The sequence below is a fragment of the Schistocerca serialis genome, chromosome 2 (genome assembly GCF_023864345.2).
Source record: "Schistocerca serialis cubense isolate TAMUIC-IGC-003099 chromosome 2, iqSchSeri2.2, whole genome shotgun sequence".
NCBI lineage: Eukaryota > Metazoa > Arthropoda > Insecta > Orthoptera > Acrididae > Schistocerca > Schistocerca serialis.
Window position 1 is genome coordinate 649,158,230 of NC_064639.1, and position 17,380 is coordinate 649,175,609.

General features: G+C 40.6%; 1 protein-coding gene across 2 annotated transcripts in view; it reads right to left on the reverse strand.

Moving 5' to 3' along the window:
* Positions 1-17,380, reverse strand: part of LOC126457728 (juvenile hormone esterase-like) — an 88,480-nt gene that overhangs the window by 63,995 nt on the left and 7,105 nt on the right. For both annotated transcript variants that reach the window (XM_050094266.1, XM_050094264.1), the window contains exons 2-3: positions 2,924-3,061; positions 2,661-2,820 (exon numbers count right to left, since the gene is read on the reverse strand). In XM_050094266.1, the coding sequence (XP_049950223.1) occupies positions 2,661-2,820; positions 2,924-3,061 (298 nt within the window). The remainder of the gene's footprint in view (positions 1-2,660; positions 2,821-2,923; positions 3,062-17,380) is intronic.

Genomic DNA, 17,380 nt, shown 5'->3' on the forward strand with positions numbered 1-17,380 from the left:
GAGAAGCAATTGTTTGCATCCCGCTTAGGTAATGAAAGTACAAGTAAAGGGATTATGGGCAAAGTTTAAACTGATTGTAAATCGCGCTCTGGGGACACATGTGCCATGTAAGTGGACTCTCCGTGGTTTAATAATCAAATTCGTAAATGGTGAGGAAACAGAGACTATTGGTCTCTCGGTTCAAAAAAAGTGTACGTAAAGTTGACAGGCAAAAGTTAATAGAAGTTCCTGCACCTTTAAGAAGCTCAATGCGCGAAGCATGCAACAACTTCCACCGTAATACCTTAAAAAAAGATTTTGCCGAGAACCTGAGAAAATTTCGGTTGTACGTAAAATAACAAAGCGTGTTAAAGGCTTCCATCCAGTCACTCGTCGACCAGACTGGAATAGCAGTAGAAGACAGCATAAAGAAAGCTGAAATATGAAATTTCATGAGAGGCCATTCACGCAGGACGATAGTACAAACATATGGTCATTCGACTGTCGCGCTGACTTCCGCTTGGAAGATACAGAAACTGGCATACGTGCCGTAGAGAAGCATTTGAAGCAGTTGGAAACCAATAAGTCGCCAGGCGCAGATGGAACCACAATTTGGTTTTGGCCCATTATTTGCCTTGCATTTAGTGTGAATCTCTCGCACAGCGAAAAGCCCTAAACTGCAGGAAAAAAGCGCAGATGTTTCCTGTATATAAGATAGATAAAAGAACTGTCTCGTATAAATACGGACAAATTTCCTCACCATCGGCTTGCAGAATTCTTGAACACATTCTGAGGTCGGATATATGTGAGCCCCACCAAGTCAGATTAAAGGACGATACCGAAGTAATTCAGGGGCATGTTACAAGATTTGTGACTGATAGGTCCGATGAGCACGCAAGTATTACGGAAATACTTCGTTAACGCAAATGGGAATCCCTGTAGGATAGGCGACGCTCTTTTCGCAACAAGCTGTTGCTATAATTTAGAGAACCGGTATTTGAGGCCAGCTGCAGAATGATTCTACTCCCGTCAACGTATACGTCGCATAAGGACCTCGAAGAGAAGATATGTTAAATTAGGGCTGGTACAGAGGCTTTCAGATAGCAGTTCTTCCTGTTCCACTTTCACAAGCGGGACAGGAAAGGAAATTAGTGTAGTTGCGTCACGAAAATAGGCACCTCAGGGACATCTTATTATCGTACAGCAATGCCAGTTTGTGATAATACCAAATGTTAGGAGAAACAAATGGTTCAAATGGCTCTAAGCACTATGGGACTTAACATCTGAGGTCATCAGTCCCCTAGACTCAGAACTACTTAAACCTAACTAACCTAAGAACATCACACTAATCCATGTCCGAGGCAGGATTCGACCCTGCGACCGAAGCAGCAGTGCGGTTCCGGACTGAAGCGCCTAGAACCGCTCGGCCACAGCGGCCGTCTTAGAAGAAACATCTCTAGTTTGCGTCTAGAATTTGACGGAGTACTTTTCATAAAAAATTATTGCCAGCTGCTACTAAAAACTAAAAACTAACGTTACAAGAAGTTTTGAAGGAAAATATTTTCTTTACTTCGCCCTGCGGAAACAACAAAACTACAGACATATTTGGACTGAAAAAAATAAGTGAACATTCTCGAAATTTGTAGATGCGCACGAAAACGTGAAAACATTAAAGTATTCCAAGATAAAAAATTAAATATCGTAAAGGGTTTGAATCTGTTCCATCTGTGTAGCAAAAAATCTTGTCACTGATGAATCTGCGTTCTGTTGGACTTTGTAGGAACTTCCAGAGACAATATTGATAATAAAACTATGAAAATAGTTTTGGTAAGGTCTGAGATGTCATTATTGTATCGTGCCAAGTATGAACACATTTTATTTACGAGAGACTCCGTGCACGACAGCGCGCGAGGCCTTGCGTGCCGTTGCTCCTGCATTTCGCTCCATTCCGTAGAACACTGAAACCGTCATAAACACAAAATACCGCACAGAAACATTGAGCATCTAGCTGGCGATGTTAAAAGTGTACATGTGGCAGGAAAGCTATGAGGCAGGCGAATCACATCGCATAGCGCCGGCTATCTGCAGGAAGCGCTGATTCCCTTGAGGTAATGATACAGTGCGCCGTCCTTGTAGTGGTACAACGTACCCTGCTCCACGCAGCGTGCCGTGATTTCTGGAGTGTGTATGTAGATGTAAATACAGACGTAATGTGCTGAGAGTGATGAAATCAAGAAAATCAAAACTGCTGTCAACAATGGCGGCTATGGCTGTAACGCGTCTATACTTTCGTAACTGCAAGTCGAGTAAAATTAATAAAGAAAGAAATACAGAACAATATCCTCAATCCTCCTATCCCCTCCCGCAAATTATAAAACGACAAAACTAATAGATAAGCCAAAATCGCATTTCTAATTAGGTAATTGATCCCATTGTTGCATCACTTAATCCAGAAACAGTCGCCGAATTCTACTGATCCACTATGAACAAAATAATTTCGTTATTCAGCTACCATACACACATCCATATTACTCATCTAAAATTGTCAGAAGTCTCGTCCTTACCCAAAGGTCAGTATTTTGACACTGTCCTTAGTTTGAACTCACTTTTGCTGTTACTGTTATTATTTCTTTCAGCTATAGCAATGGACACATGCTCAGTGTTTGTACATCCATCCTTACCCAGAACACCCAGGCGGTAGTTGATGGTCACGACGACGACGCCATGGCCCAGCAGGTAGTCAGGGCCATACAGGTCACCGTCGCCAGACCCCGTCGTGAATCCCCCGCCGTGGATCCACACCATCACCGGCTTCAGGGCATCACTCGCTCCCGATGGTAACTGTAATTTGACCCAATTCCTATGAAATAACGCGGCGAGATCGTGAGTCTCTAAAAGGTTAACTAGAAGTAACAATCAGAAGCGCATTAATAAGGTGCCGTACCTCTGGTGTGTAAACATTGAGAAAAAGGCAGTCCTCGTTTCCGACGTACTTGTTCGTTATATCGTTGATCTGTGGAGCAACTGGGTACTTAGACGTCGCATCCCTAATGCCAGTCCATGCTTCTGCTGGCTGAGGCGGCTGCCAAAAATAAATAAATAAAGTTACACAAACCCTCAAATCAGTCTAATTTGGTGACAAGCATAAACGTAGGCATACATTTAACCAAAAGGGGGAAAGATTTTGAAATTTCCATATTTGTTATAACTGACAACGTGTGCGCCACATCTGAATTTCACACGAAGTACACAACGTGTCTAACGACAATATTTTTCTCAGATTACTCTGACAGATAATAGGAAGTCATACTAGGGAGTTGTAATTAAAGTGCAGCTCCTCATGGAGATTTAGTGTGGACTGTAGCTACCGTATCGCAGCGTAGCTTGGTAGATATGCTAAAGCGTTGATGCGGAACCGATTTACAGAGCCAACAAATAGTTACACTGATCGGCTGTTCCGTCGGTTGTTGGAAGAATATTTTATATATTGTGAATGGAAACACACCCAACACTGATGCAATATTCTACAATGTATATTATTTATTTCACAAACCAATTTTCGGCTCTTATACCATCATCAGGTACGAGGATAAATAAGCGGTGTAGTGAAATTTTGTTGGATCAAAAATTTGAAACTAGTGAATCTACGGAGCATCTCTATTTCTGGAGAGGAAAAATGTTGATACTAGATTTAGGAATAAAACAGTAGGGATTATTTTAGAGTAAATGGAACTTAAAATTACTTAGCTAAGATGAAATATGTAAGCTATTAACTAATGAACTCTGCAATAATTACAACAGTTGTTCACACAGGAATATAAATTGAACAATACACTTTGGTGACATAGTCCAAAGATGTGGCTGAACTAAATGGTCTTGTCTTTAATAGGTCCTAAATTGAAAACAGATAAGATGTAATAGTGAAACTAAGCAGTTGAGTGAAGCAGTTGTGATTATACAATGTAAAATTTGTTAACACAACAAGAGATATTGTAGCAATTGAAATAAAGGAAAATGGGGGATGTGAGTAAGAGGAGTAATTTTCAGCATAGCCTGTATGGGATTAACTGGCGAGTGAGGAAACTATGTCTAGACATTCAATCTAGGCCTGGGTTCCAATTCTGTGCACGAGGAGCTAGTCTGGCGCAGTACAGCATCTCGTAATCTCCAGTGCTCATATTGAACAAACTGTGTAAGCGGCGGTTTATAGTAGCATCAGCATTATGCATTTCTCACTTTTTTGAGCCTTTCTGACCAAGCCCTGTACATATGGAAACATTTCTATACGTTTCTCTTGCATTCACAGCTCAAGATTTGCACCTGGTGACTAAAATTGGATTTAAATTTTTTTTCAACGCAAATCGGTTCCTCATTAATGCTCTAGAACCTCTACAAAATTTCGCTGCCATACACTAATTACAGACCGCACTGGACCTCCACGAATAGCTGCACTTATAACGACCCAGTACCTAAATAATCTATCCAAATAATACACTTTTGTCTTAGTATGAATATGGATAGGATCTCCTTATTTAACGATCTGAAATTATTTCCCCGTACGATGAAATCTAGTGCATCCAACGATTTATAAACTAAACCTAGAATGTATTTTCGGAAGATATTTTAGTTCACAAACCAATACCATTATACTGAACTTGATAATTAAAAGTACGAACTAGAAAGAAAATCAGAATACTCTTGAAATTTTTTTAACTATTAACAAAACTACACACAAAAAATATTACTCACATGTACTCCTCAAAGTAGCAAAACAAGGAAAAAACAATAAAAAGGCTCATTTAATTTTTACACCTTGTACAAGACTTTTCTTCCATCGAAAACCTCGCATCTGATCGTGTTAATGACTTTCTTGTAGTACTTTCTACTTCTATGCCTTCTATTTTTGTAGTTCACTGGATTAATTAAAGTGCAATGCTTTAAATGCTACCGGTTTTTGGTATCTCAGGCCAACATTCGACGAAATGACTGATGGAACTATGAAAATTCCCAAAATAACACCAAGCTTTTTTTCCTTATACATTTCTGCACACAGTAATTATTTCAGTGTCTAGTCAGTAATCATAAATACATTCTAACATTAACACGTTGGAGAATTTCTGAATAGAATCATGGAATGAGGACGGAGTTGGGAAACTAAGGCTGCTAAACATATGAAAATTGACTACTTATAATAATAATGGAACTCGGGATGACTAATAAATTATAATTACGTAGGCTCAATAGATATTTACTGACGGAAAAAAACAGGCAATACGAAATCAGAAGTTGTTTTCAACTTCTATAGAAAAAGGTACCAGAGACGCTCACGGGAAAAAAGTCAAGGTTATCTACATTTTCATTCTAAAAGAAACCTCACTGCCAGCCTTCTGAAACAGTTTTGTGAGAACCAATATCATTACGGCCCTTTCCTTAAGTTATCCAACTTCAGGAAATGAAATGTAGAAGATGCGTAAAATTAAGTGTCTTGGTGCCTAACAACGCAAAAATTACAAACAGCTAGTAAGATATTCTGCCAGGCAACATCAAGTCTGGAGATTATTTACGTACTAGGTAAATGCGAGTTAGTTTCCATTAGTAACTCCCGAGGAAGAAAGGGACGAAGCATGAATTCAGCAAAGGAGACAATTATCACCAAAGCTACAATCATTTATGAATAATTGCCCTAAAATATTTATCCTGTAATTAACAAGCTTTCAAGTCACATCAGGAATATCAAATGGTGTCAGTGGTGAAAATATTATTCTATGAGTCATGTGCAGATCTCTGCCAAACACGTTACTATGTTATAGTTTGTGTGGGATTTTGTGACCTCTAATGAAGAGACACTGTAAGCCCCTCCCCCTCCCCGCCCCCACCCCCACCCCCTATCTATATGTGCTGCTATACATGGGGCTTAATAGGATAAATCATTGGTATGGAATGGGACAGACCCTTTCTTGCGACACCCAGTGACTCACAAACCCTGTGGACACTTTTGCACACCGGGAGTGCCATATGTATCTCTTAAATCGGCTGGCGCGTGAAGTCAAGCTACACGTGTCTACTTAACAGAGGTCCGATATCATAAACATAACTGTGGATTATTAAATACATTTCTAGTAGCCCAGTTGTTACGTAATTCTTTTGTGATGGGAATCAGATTTAACGACAGTAAGGATTTCAGTTTAACATCCAAAGTAACTTCTGAAATACACAAAATTAAATGTATCACTTTCTGACATACAGACATGTTTTGTTTGCCGAACTCAGTGAAGATTTTCAACTGAATACTTGATCATTAAATAAATGAGTAAACAGCATTTTGATTAAAAATATAAAATTTTGGTAATAGTTTCAGTTACAGACAGTTGCTATTATTTTATGTGTTGAATGACAATATTTTCATTCGTTGTGTTGACTGAATGAATGAGGGGGTGAATGAGATGTGAATGTGAAGTATGAATTGTTGCTATTAATAAATTAATTGTTAGTGAGCATGTGAATCGGATTTTGCTACAGTGAGTCACAGACATGAAGGAATACCACGACTGTAAAGTAGCCATTTTTCAGTTGTTTTGAAATAAAATAGTTTCTTCTGCCCTTCAGTCTGTAAAGACGAGATTAATTTGATTTTATTTGCTTTTTGCAATGTGTTAGTTTAAATTTTCCGTAAACTGATTTAAGAACTGTGACTGGCAAAAAGAAGACGATACCAGGTTACGTAAATTGAAAGGGGGAGATTATTGACTACTGTGTTATTCGACCTTTCAGAGAAGAGATATTTCGTGCGCTTTGGTAGCGGGAGAGGATTTTAGTCCTTGAGTCTTGAGGAATTCGTGGTCTGCTCTCGTTCAAGTGTATTTTTTTTTTTTCTAAACGTGGTGAACTACATGGGTTGAGACAGCGTTTAATACCATTAAATATCGAATGTTTTCTACAAATGGCTTATTAACTTATAAAGAGTGTGATTATTTCAACAACAGGTCGTGAGTTAAAATCTTGAGCTGGCTGCTAGATACAAAGTGTGCTGTAAACGTGAAAGGGTTTGTGCAAACTGAGCGTATTTTCGTACTTCCATTTCTGGAACTATGTTTTAGGATGGACTAGGTAGTAAAATTTGTGTACCTATTTGTTTACCTATAGGGTCAATATGGAGCAGATACTTTGAGAAAGGATTTTTTCTTCGTTTGATAGTTACTGTCAGACGTAATGAAATTAACTCGATTCACATGGGTAGGACAACAAAATAACTCTACCCATCCTGTTTGCATGCGTAGCGCAGCTAGTTCCTTATAGCTTTCCTCAAATCAGAAGCACGATACCTAGCTGCCTGCGCTTCTAAAGAACTTACTACCATGCTGAGTACTTCCAATGTTATCAGAAAGACGAAACAGGCCGCATCGCTACAGCGTCCAAAATACCTGTGGTTATTACCAAAGCAAACATAGCTTCAACATAACAAATGCTATCATCACACACGCAAGATCGACTACTGGTGACGCCGTTAAATCTGACTTCACCTTCGTGGCAACAGCCGGTTTCACAAAAATGTCCGTGAGACAATGGAGAGGGAGGATACAGCACCAAGGTAGTGTCCCGTATATTTGCTGGAGGTAAACCCCTCCTCACCTCTCTCCTTCAGCGTTTTCTTTAGTGTGATTTCCGTAACATTAACACCATAGCTTGGCTGGGTCTGTAATATTTCATCAAAAATTTATAGCTGAATCATAACAGATACATCAGAATTGATGTATTTGGAACTTCTCAGTATCAATCGCTGTCTTGACGTACAAGTAATTTTTAATGTTTGCCTAAAGCTTAACTACTTGGTGGAGCCACGATAAACGAACAGTAACTATCATACTGAAGGTAATTAAAATCGCTCATTATAATGTTTGCTAATAGGTGGTTGTTGTAAAAATCTTTTAAAACAAGACACAAACATTAACTTTAAAGAGCCACTGTCTCAAGTTTCCGTAACATATAATGTCTTTGCATTTTGTAAAGAAATTTCAACTACTATGACATTTTGTGGATATAATTTTAGATGAAGTTTGTATAGTAAAAAACTGTGTGTTTTGCAGAATACATACAAGTGTCTCTTTAAAACAGACACTCTAAGTAATGAAATGTGTGTAGATATAATAGCTGTAGATGAATGTGTGGTGGCTTTTCGTAGCAAAATAATCCGTTCACAGAAACAAGATAGAAATGGAACTCAGATATTTCATTATTTCCGACTTCAAAAAAAGTACATACGTTTCCTTTTTATTATTCACACCATTTCAAGAGAGTAATCAAGTGAGTCTGAATAACATCATTAAACTGAGGCCAACAATCCAAGCAGACGACACAAGTCTACAATATTGCTCTATCAACGTACAAACACCTTCCTTATCTCAGCCATATATAACTTGTTTCATGGTAGATAAAAGAACAGACCGCAATCTCAGCTGGGCTCTTATCATGTCCGATTCGTCAAGGTCGACAGCAAAACAGCCACACTCCATGTTACACAAGAGTCGATGCGATACAGCACTTTCTAACGCACTAATATTTGACGGATGACCAGAAAAGGACGTCCTTCTTAGTCAGTGTCACAATGAAAATGCAAATGCAGTGACAGAGTCACTGTCAAGCACATAGTTTTAAGCTGTCAAGAAGTTTCTAAGGAATGTTTTGTTCTTTGATGATGCGTATTAATGCCGACGTATGGGTTAAAAGCTTTGTCACACACGGGTGAGACATATTCTGAACACTACCTATGTCGCGAAGGTTCCAGTACTGTTTATGGGATTTCACTAATTACCTGATACAAGTACAGCGTAATTCTTTATTCTCAAACGCCAGCACTTCCAGGACTCGAAACTAATCGTATCTTTCTAGTAGCGTAGAAACCTGCTTCCAATTAAAACACAAACACGCATGATCGAAAACGGAGTACTCAGTAAAACTATCATACTGTAAACTGTCGCATGGATGCTAAAACATTGGAGAGAGAGAGAGAGAAATAAGTGAGTTCTGAACTGACTCCTAATGAACACAAGACAGAGGAAATGCTACTGGAACCAATGACGTTGCTTATTACATTCTAGTAGAAGATGTAGTAGTAGTAGTAGTAGTTTTATTCATCTGTAAATCAGTTTTACAGGGATGCTGGACGCCTCTTGGTTCTGCAATTTCGCAACAGAAATAACAGAATTCATATATACATGCATTTACATTCTCACAGGTCTAGCGTACAAGGATGGGACAGGTGGTCGACAGTGGCCTTACACTAGAAACTGTGGTGGCATTTACCTGAAGTGATGTAGGGAAATCACGTAAAATCTGAATAATGATGGCCACAGCCTCAACCCTCTTGATTTCAAGGCCGGTCTGTTTAAAGCAATGTTACCTAGTTCAGTTTATCCCCATGTACAGTACAGTTTTATAAATAAGTTATTTAATAATTTAAAAGCAAGCAGTACAGTGTTTATCCATTTCTCACTCCCATTAACTACACACACACACGCACTATACCAGCATCGTTTCATAAAGTAACACTTCGGTCGGTTGACGTCGGACCATTGCGATGACCTTTGTGTTCCACAACTTCCCATCTGCAAGCCTGAAAAACTAAATAAGTATTACTGTACAATGAGTGAGATGTTCAATTTAGAAAGAGATTAAGAGGATTACACAATTCACAGATTTGTGAGTAAAGCTCTCCACAGAAAGCAAAAAAGAAAAGGAAGGGAAAGAAAAAAAGGTAAGAAGAAAGAAAGGGAAGAACATGGTGTGGAAGTGTTATGTGATATGATAGCCGTTTTACGATCGTTTTATTATTCCTTCGCGTTATATTTTTTAACAAATCTCTACTCTGTTTTATGTAATTAAGCCTTCACTGCATATGACGCTTCTTTAAATAACTTTTCCACTACTTTTATTTCAGCAGTCTTTTCTATCTGCTTGGGCAGATTATTGTATAGTTTTATTCCTTGGTAGGAAACACTGATTGGGCGTTTATGTTCATTCTTTTTTGGTAAATGTAAGTTCAGACTAGATCTTGTTCCTGGTCATGTACAGAGCTGTTTCGCCAGACCAGTTATAAATTTCATGTGTTCAAGTGATTAGTAAATGGTGTAGTTAAAAGCGTTGGTGTTTTGAACAGATCTCTGCAATGAGCACAAATGCAACTTTTTTTTCGTTGTTATTCTTTTGGTCCTTTTCTGTGAACTGACATTCTATATCAAACAGCGAAAGAATTGGTTCCTGTTTTAGCAAATATTGCATGTCGCTCGAACAACAACGAAGCTTCTCATGTGTATGGTAATATATGCAACTCGTCCCAGATTTCAAGAAATGCCTCAGGAAGACGCGCAGAACTACAAAGCAATTTGTTGTAGAATTGTGCGACGTATCTGTGCTAGAACCAATTGTATGAACCCACAATGGTGTCGTGTTTATTGATCTCTAAAAAGGCCTCGCCAGAATTCTACACCTTTGCCTAGTAAATAACGGGTTAAAAGATCAGACAAGTAACTTGATTAGAAACTTTGTAGCTAATAGAATTCTGTACGTGATTCTTAATAAAAAGAGAATGTCACAAGTGAAAGTTGTCACTAGCATCCAATATCCACGGGTAGCTGTCATGGGAGATTGTAACAGCTGTCGCCAGTGGATACGCTTGTAACAGTAGCAACTTCTGCTTTATGCACAGTATTTGGTTTAGTTTCCGTTTTCATATACACCTGCGGAAAAGTGAACTGTATCTGTGTATTTTACTGTCGACGTCAGTGTTTACTAACTTCATCTTAAGGCTTTTGTGAAAAGTTTGAGTGTATTTGGTTTGGATGAACTGATTTTGGAGTACAGTGCAAACTAGAAGCAGCAGAAGAATTTAGGTAGCATCCAACAACCTTTTGGCTTAGTGTTCCTTTACTTGTGATAGAGACAAAAATTGATTAAAGTCGGATAGAGACTGTGTCTGTTGTGTACAGATGCATGAGGAATTGGCCACCATCCCTAAATAGCTGGAAGCTGTGTTGACCACAATCGAGAGGCTTCTGACTGCTGCCCTAGGCTGCTGTAGCTTTGGGGCACCTGAGACGAATGCTTTAGTTCCACTGGAGCCTCCAGCGCTGCCTCGGATCCCTGAAGTCGCTGCGGCTTTCGATTGGCGCGTCCCAGCCGGTCGACACTTATCTCACGGTGCGAGATAGCAAATATCTGGGTGGAAGACGAAAGTGGATATCTGCCACACAGATGTCCCCTTACGCCTTAAAAACAGGTTCGAGGTATTGCTCACTGCTGAAAGTACGTCCGAGCCAGGCAAGATGCTTCGTCTGTTCGGACTGTGGCCAATTTTCGTGCGAGCTCCGAACACGCACAGAGAGTGACGTAGATTGTAACTGGTAGCTCCGTCTTAGGCAGGTAGTTAAGCCCTGCTGGGAAATATCGGGCACGTCTGTAAACAAGGCCAGTGTCTAGCCTGTTTGCTTGCCACGAGAGTATCATCCGAGACGTGAAACACGTTGTGCTGGCAGCGACAGAATGCACTGGCTGTACCTGGCATGAATGACGCCTGCTGCCTGGTTTCGGAGACCATCCCCGGGGAAGGGAGAGGAGGGGTTGAAGGGTGTGGAAGCAAAGCTATCGTTTTGTAGAATCATTCCGAGGACAGATCGCGTTGCTGTGACGATCTAGAACGAAGATTTCTCGACCTCCGCTGTCAGGTGCAGAAGTATAGGGCTCCCCTAATAAGTCAAGCATGGACTACACACAGAAGCGGATAATGGGGTAGTGGAGTACAGGTGATACGCACATGTGGGTTTTTTAGGGTAGAGAAATCCCTCCGGCAGCCCGATAAGATGTATTTAGATTCCAGACAGGGTAGCATTTGTCACTGCAGGTCGGAGAAAGAAGATGTTAATATAGTTTTTGTTAGCGTCAGGATCGGCTATGGGAAGGAATCGGGACTATACTCACTTATGAACAGTATCAACTCCCACATAGCACCCGGGACAGAAAGTGGCTGAAACCAGGTATTAGCAGCAAATAAAATCTTAACGCCGATTGAAATGTATACAGCAAAGATAGGTCGAAGGCTATCAATGGAAGCGTGTTTATACCCATAAAAACACACAGTTATATCAAATGACATAAGAACAGATTCAGAATACAAAATAATTTGGGCGAAGATAAATATTAAAGGTAGATCAAGCGTGGTCATCTGACGCTTTTATACGCCACCTGGCTCACCAGCAATAGTGGCGGAACATTTAAGGGGGTGCTTGGAGAATATTTCACGTACGATTTCCTGGCCATGTTATAGTTTTAGTTGGAAGTTTGAGCCAGCTGTAGACTGGGAGACTCAAGTGATTAGGAAAGACAGTAGGGACATGAGATCCTGTGAAATTATTCTAAGTGCCTTGTCTGAAAAGTAACTAGAATATTTAATTACAGAAACAGCTCATGAAAGTAACATCTTTGAAGTGCTGGTGACATACAAACCCGAACGTTTCGACTCAGTACGGAACAGGCAATCAGTGATCTTTAAGCCGTTACAGAATTACTGAATATCGCTGTAAATAAGAACGAGTACTGCAGCGGTTAATGGTAATGGCCACCATGCTTGTGGTGCGCGTTTAGAACTTCTCTGTAGTTCCCTTTTTTCAGTTTCTTCGTACAGAATACCATTAAACAGTATGATGTACAAAAGTAGTCATTGTTTCTTTGGTAATTCCATCAAAAAAACAAACATCACAGCAAACTTTCTTCAAATGTGCACTCCATCTGTAACAGAATAGATTACATAATCGTCTTACACGCAACCGTTTGCTGAGCTAGAACAAAATTCTGGTGGTATTTGTTGCAAAGGAGTGACAAAGCATTTAATAAAAGCTACTGTTTTCGAAAGTGGTACCGGAAAACACAGTTTGTTTGGATGCAGAACAATTGTTCTTTCTTTGGTAATTTTCGATGCGAACCACGCGTATTTGATCATTCCTGTGAATGCAACATTTTGATTTTTTTCGTGGGTATTTCAACCATACTGTAAAAGTAAACATCAGACGGTTGGCTAATCCATAGTGTGGCAACTGTAAACCCCGGCCGCTGCACTCCGCTCGCTTGGTCGAAACATGACTAACGCTGCGGGTATAGGTGGTAACCATAAAATTTTAATATCGATTTTCTCGGAAACTAGGGGCCGTAGCATAAAAAGCCACGAGCCATGTACTCATGATAGATCCCTCTACAACGTAATTAAGTTTCATCAAACTCCGTGATTACTAGGTCTGATGGTCTCCTTGTCAAATTACCTGAGAGGGTAACATGATCCTCAGCTCAGAGGTTGGCAGCAGACGTTTCGTGTAGTGCCATCCGGCAGCCCCTCCAGGGATAAGCCCGTCTCTACGGACGCAGAAAGCGCCCCTGTCAAGTGCCCGCCACAAGCTGTTACCGGAGTTCAGTTGTGTGTACTACTTCTCCGGATACTCAGCCTCTGTAATGATACTACTGCGTCAATACTGATCCTGTAACGCACTTGTATGATTCTGGATTGTACACTGAATTTGCGGGCACTTGTGTCCCACTGCGACCTATTTAAATTAGGAAAACAATTTTTACTTTAGAGTTGTTTTCTCTTTCATTCTCTATTTTCTGCTATAGAATCCATGCATCTATGCTTTAGACAGTAATGCGCCGAGCAAAATTGTGAGGAATGGAAAAGAGCCATCGTGGTTCGACAACTGTGTTCGAAAGCTGATACGAGAGCAAAAAGAGCTCCACCGCAAATTAAAATACAGCCAATGCTTTACAGACAAACGAAAGGTAATTGAAGCCAAAATTAGCAAAAGGATGGCCATGAGTGAAGCGTTCAACAAGTTCGAATGTAAAATACTGTCTATCGACTTGACAGAAAATCCTAAGAAGTTTTGGACTCGTATTAAATCAGTAAATGCATCTGAGCCTTCTGTCCACACACCCAATGACGGTAAAGATACTGAAACGGAGGATGATAAAGAAAAGGGAGATGTACTAAACATCTTTTTCACAGAGGAAAATCGCATGCAGTTCCTCTTTTAAATCGTTGCACGAACGACGTAATCACAGATACCGAAATAAGTGACCATGGGACATTAAAGCAACTGTAGTCGCTCAACAGAGGAAAAGCTACTGTGCATGACTGGGTACCAATTCGATTCTACACAGTGCACACAAGAAACAATGCTTCTCTTCTAGCAGCAGTGAACCGTAGGTCTCTGGATGAATAAACCATTCCTAATGATTCGAAAACAGCACAGATCATTCCCATTTTCAAGAACGTTCGTCGAACAGACGCACGAAACTACAAGCCTTTATCTCTCACGTCGGTCTGTTGTATCGTTTTAGAACACGTTTTATACTTGTGTATCATGAAATTTCTGGAAAGCAAAAATGTCCTCTTTAAGCGACAGCGTTCAGAAAACAACGATCGCGAGAAAACCAGCTCGCTCTGTTCGCCTACTGGACCTAGAAGGCAGCAGTTTTAGGCGTACCCGTAGATGCCGTGTTCCCTGATTTCCGGAAGCCATTCGATACAATTCCGGATGATCACCGAAAGAGGAAAATACGAGTGTACGGAATACCCGACCAACTGTGTGATTAAACTGGAGAAGTTCTAGTAAACAGAAGACTGAATCTTATCTGAACGGGAGAAGTCTTCAGACGTAAACGTAACTTCGGACATATCCCAAGGGAATGTCACTAATAAGTTTCACACTACGTATAAATGGCCTAGTAGATAACGTCGTAAGTCCCGTAAATTTTTTTGTGGCCGATGCTGCTACGTACAGAGAAGTCGCAATGCTGAGGGATTGTAATGAAATGTAGGAGGACAAGCAGAGGGTCGACGTTTGTTGCTGGGAGTGGGAATCGACGCTCAGCATAAACAGATGTAACGTGCTGCCTACACCTAGACTGCAAGACCCGTAATTGTGTAATTAGACGACTGCAGAACAGTCATTGGAAGAAGTTACTTCCACAAAATATCTAGGACTAAGAGTACAGATCTGAAGTGGAACGACCACAAAAAATTAGTCGTGCTTAAGGTAGAAGGCAGACTGACATTGATTGGAAGAATTTCCAGAAATGGTAGTCCATCAATAAGGACGTAGTTTAGAGAACCCTCGTTCGACCAATACCTGAATACCACTCTTCAGTCTGGGATCCGTATCAGATAGGACTGATAGAGGAAGCAGAGAAGATCCAAATAAGAGTAGCACCTTTCGTTACAGGTCCATTTAGTAAACGCGTAAATGTCAAGCGTTACAGAGATTATCAACCACCTCCTGGCGAAACCCTGCAAGAGAGACAATTTGCATCACTTAATGGTCACTGTTTAAGTCCCGAGAGCCTATGTTTCTCAAATTGGACAACAAATATATTGCTTCCTCTCACGTGTATCTCGCGAAAAGACTATGAAGACTAAATGAGAGAGATTCGAGCCCACGTGGAGGCTAACCAGCTATCGTTCTCCCGCGAACCATTCGCGACTGTAAAAGGAAAAGATAGAAGTAAGACTAATACACAAAGTGTCCTCCGCCACAGATCGTGAGGTGCATTACGATGTAGATGTAGATTTCAGAGGCAATGAACGCATACAGTCTGTTCCACATGAAAGTATACGCCGTTATCTGTATGAAATAAAAGACGCCACTGTAAATGTTTGTTTACAAGCAAATACATGTTATTACTAATTGCTCAATTACCTAATAGTTTGTCCAATCGCCACCCTTATCGATTGTAGCTTGGAACCTTTTCCGGCATGCTTTTCACACGATTTTCTGCATATTGTGTCCATAACGATCTCCATATCGTGCTGATTTTACATAACAGCTACTTCAAAGTATATATTGGCTTCCCTTTAAGCTTCATCTTAATTTACGATCAAACATTTCGATCGGATTGTATCAGGAGACACTGCAGGCCAATCTATCGTGGGCATCCCATTGTCTTGTTTCGTTCGCTGTACAGAGACGGCCGCGACGTTTCGGATCACTATCTTCTTGAAGCACCCAGTTTGCCTCGTTCGAACCAAATAGCTTCTTAACGGACCTCAGAAGGTATTTTGATAAACATTGTACTTATTTTCAGCGCTTAAATTGGCTTCAAGTAAATGTAAATAGCCGAAATTGCAACCGACCATACAAAAATTTCAACTCTTGCACTTTCTATCTACACACTGCGCAAAAGCGCATTTAGTACAGGTGATAGACCACTAGCACAGATATAACAGCGCACGTTACATTTAACATTATAGCTTACACTATCTTGTGGAACTGATTGTAAATCTATCCGCGGAGAACTTGGACCGCAGACTGTGATGTATCGAAAGCGTGATAATTCACAATAACCCGGATGACCAATTCTTGATTAGAAGCAAATCACGATTTATCGCCAAGAGCTGCAGAGAATTTTTTTTTATTATTGATACTATTGATTTTACGTTGCTTAGAGTGACGTAAATGTTCTATAAAACTCATGCTTGCCCACGGACCAAACGTGGTTGTTAAATAATGAAAGTTTATCAACAGCACTTGGCAGTAAATCATGACGTTCTTGAATTATTGCGAGCTGCGGGACACACCCCTGTTAAGACTTTTGATTAATGATTGCAATTTAAGTTCTTACACAGCTAGTTCAGAGGTAGGTATTGCTATATTTCCGCCAGTGGTCATGTTCACTGATTCCCAGCGTCAGCGGTACAGGGCGAGAGGAAAGCTGGATCACATACGGTGAGCACAAGAGGCATGGACGCTCTGCAGCCACAGATGGAGTAGGCTGGCAGTTGTTCCAGCTAGTCTGAGAGTGGGATCCTTGCTAAAAGCCTAGTGCACAATGTGAAATGTGCTGACAATAGTGAACCCCAGGAGGCACTAAGGCAGTGCGTAGGCAGAAAAGAGTCGAGGATGCACACTGGAGGCGCGTGAAACTCCTGTCTGGCAGCAGCAGTTTTCGCCTGCCTTAAAAAAGCGAGAAACGTGCTGAGAAGTCATGGACCTCTGCAGGCACCCAGAAGGAGCATAAGGCACAGAGCGCCAAGAATCCGCACAGGGAAGTATGTGAAGTTGTGGAACTACGGAAGAAGTCAGCCTGTTTAAAAATAATGTTTTCTGAACAGTAAGAAGGCTGGTTATAAATCATGAACGCCAGTAGATTCTTAAACAAAACACAACCGTAAGACAGTCCAGGCCTCACACAGAGGCGGTCATTACAAAAAAGTGTAGTGTGGGTGCATCCACAGCAGCTAAGAACTGTAGACAAGCCATTGGAACAATGTGCACATACGCCAGGAACTACCACGACGTGAACATTTGAGAAAGACTCCAATGATCGATTCACACACAAGCCCACGCAAGATGTAACATTACCACCA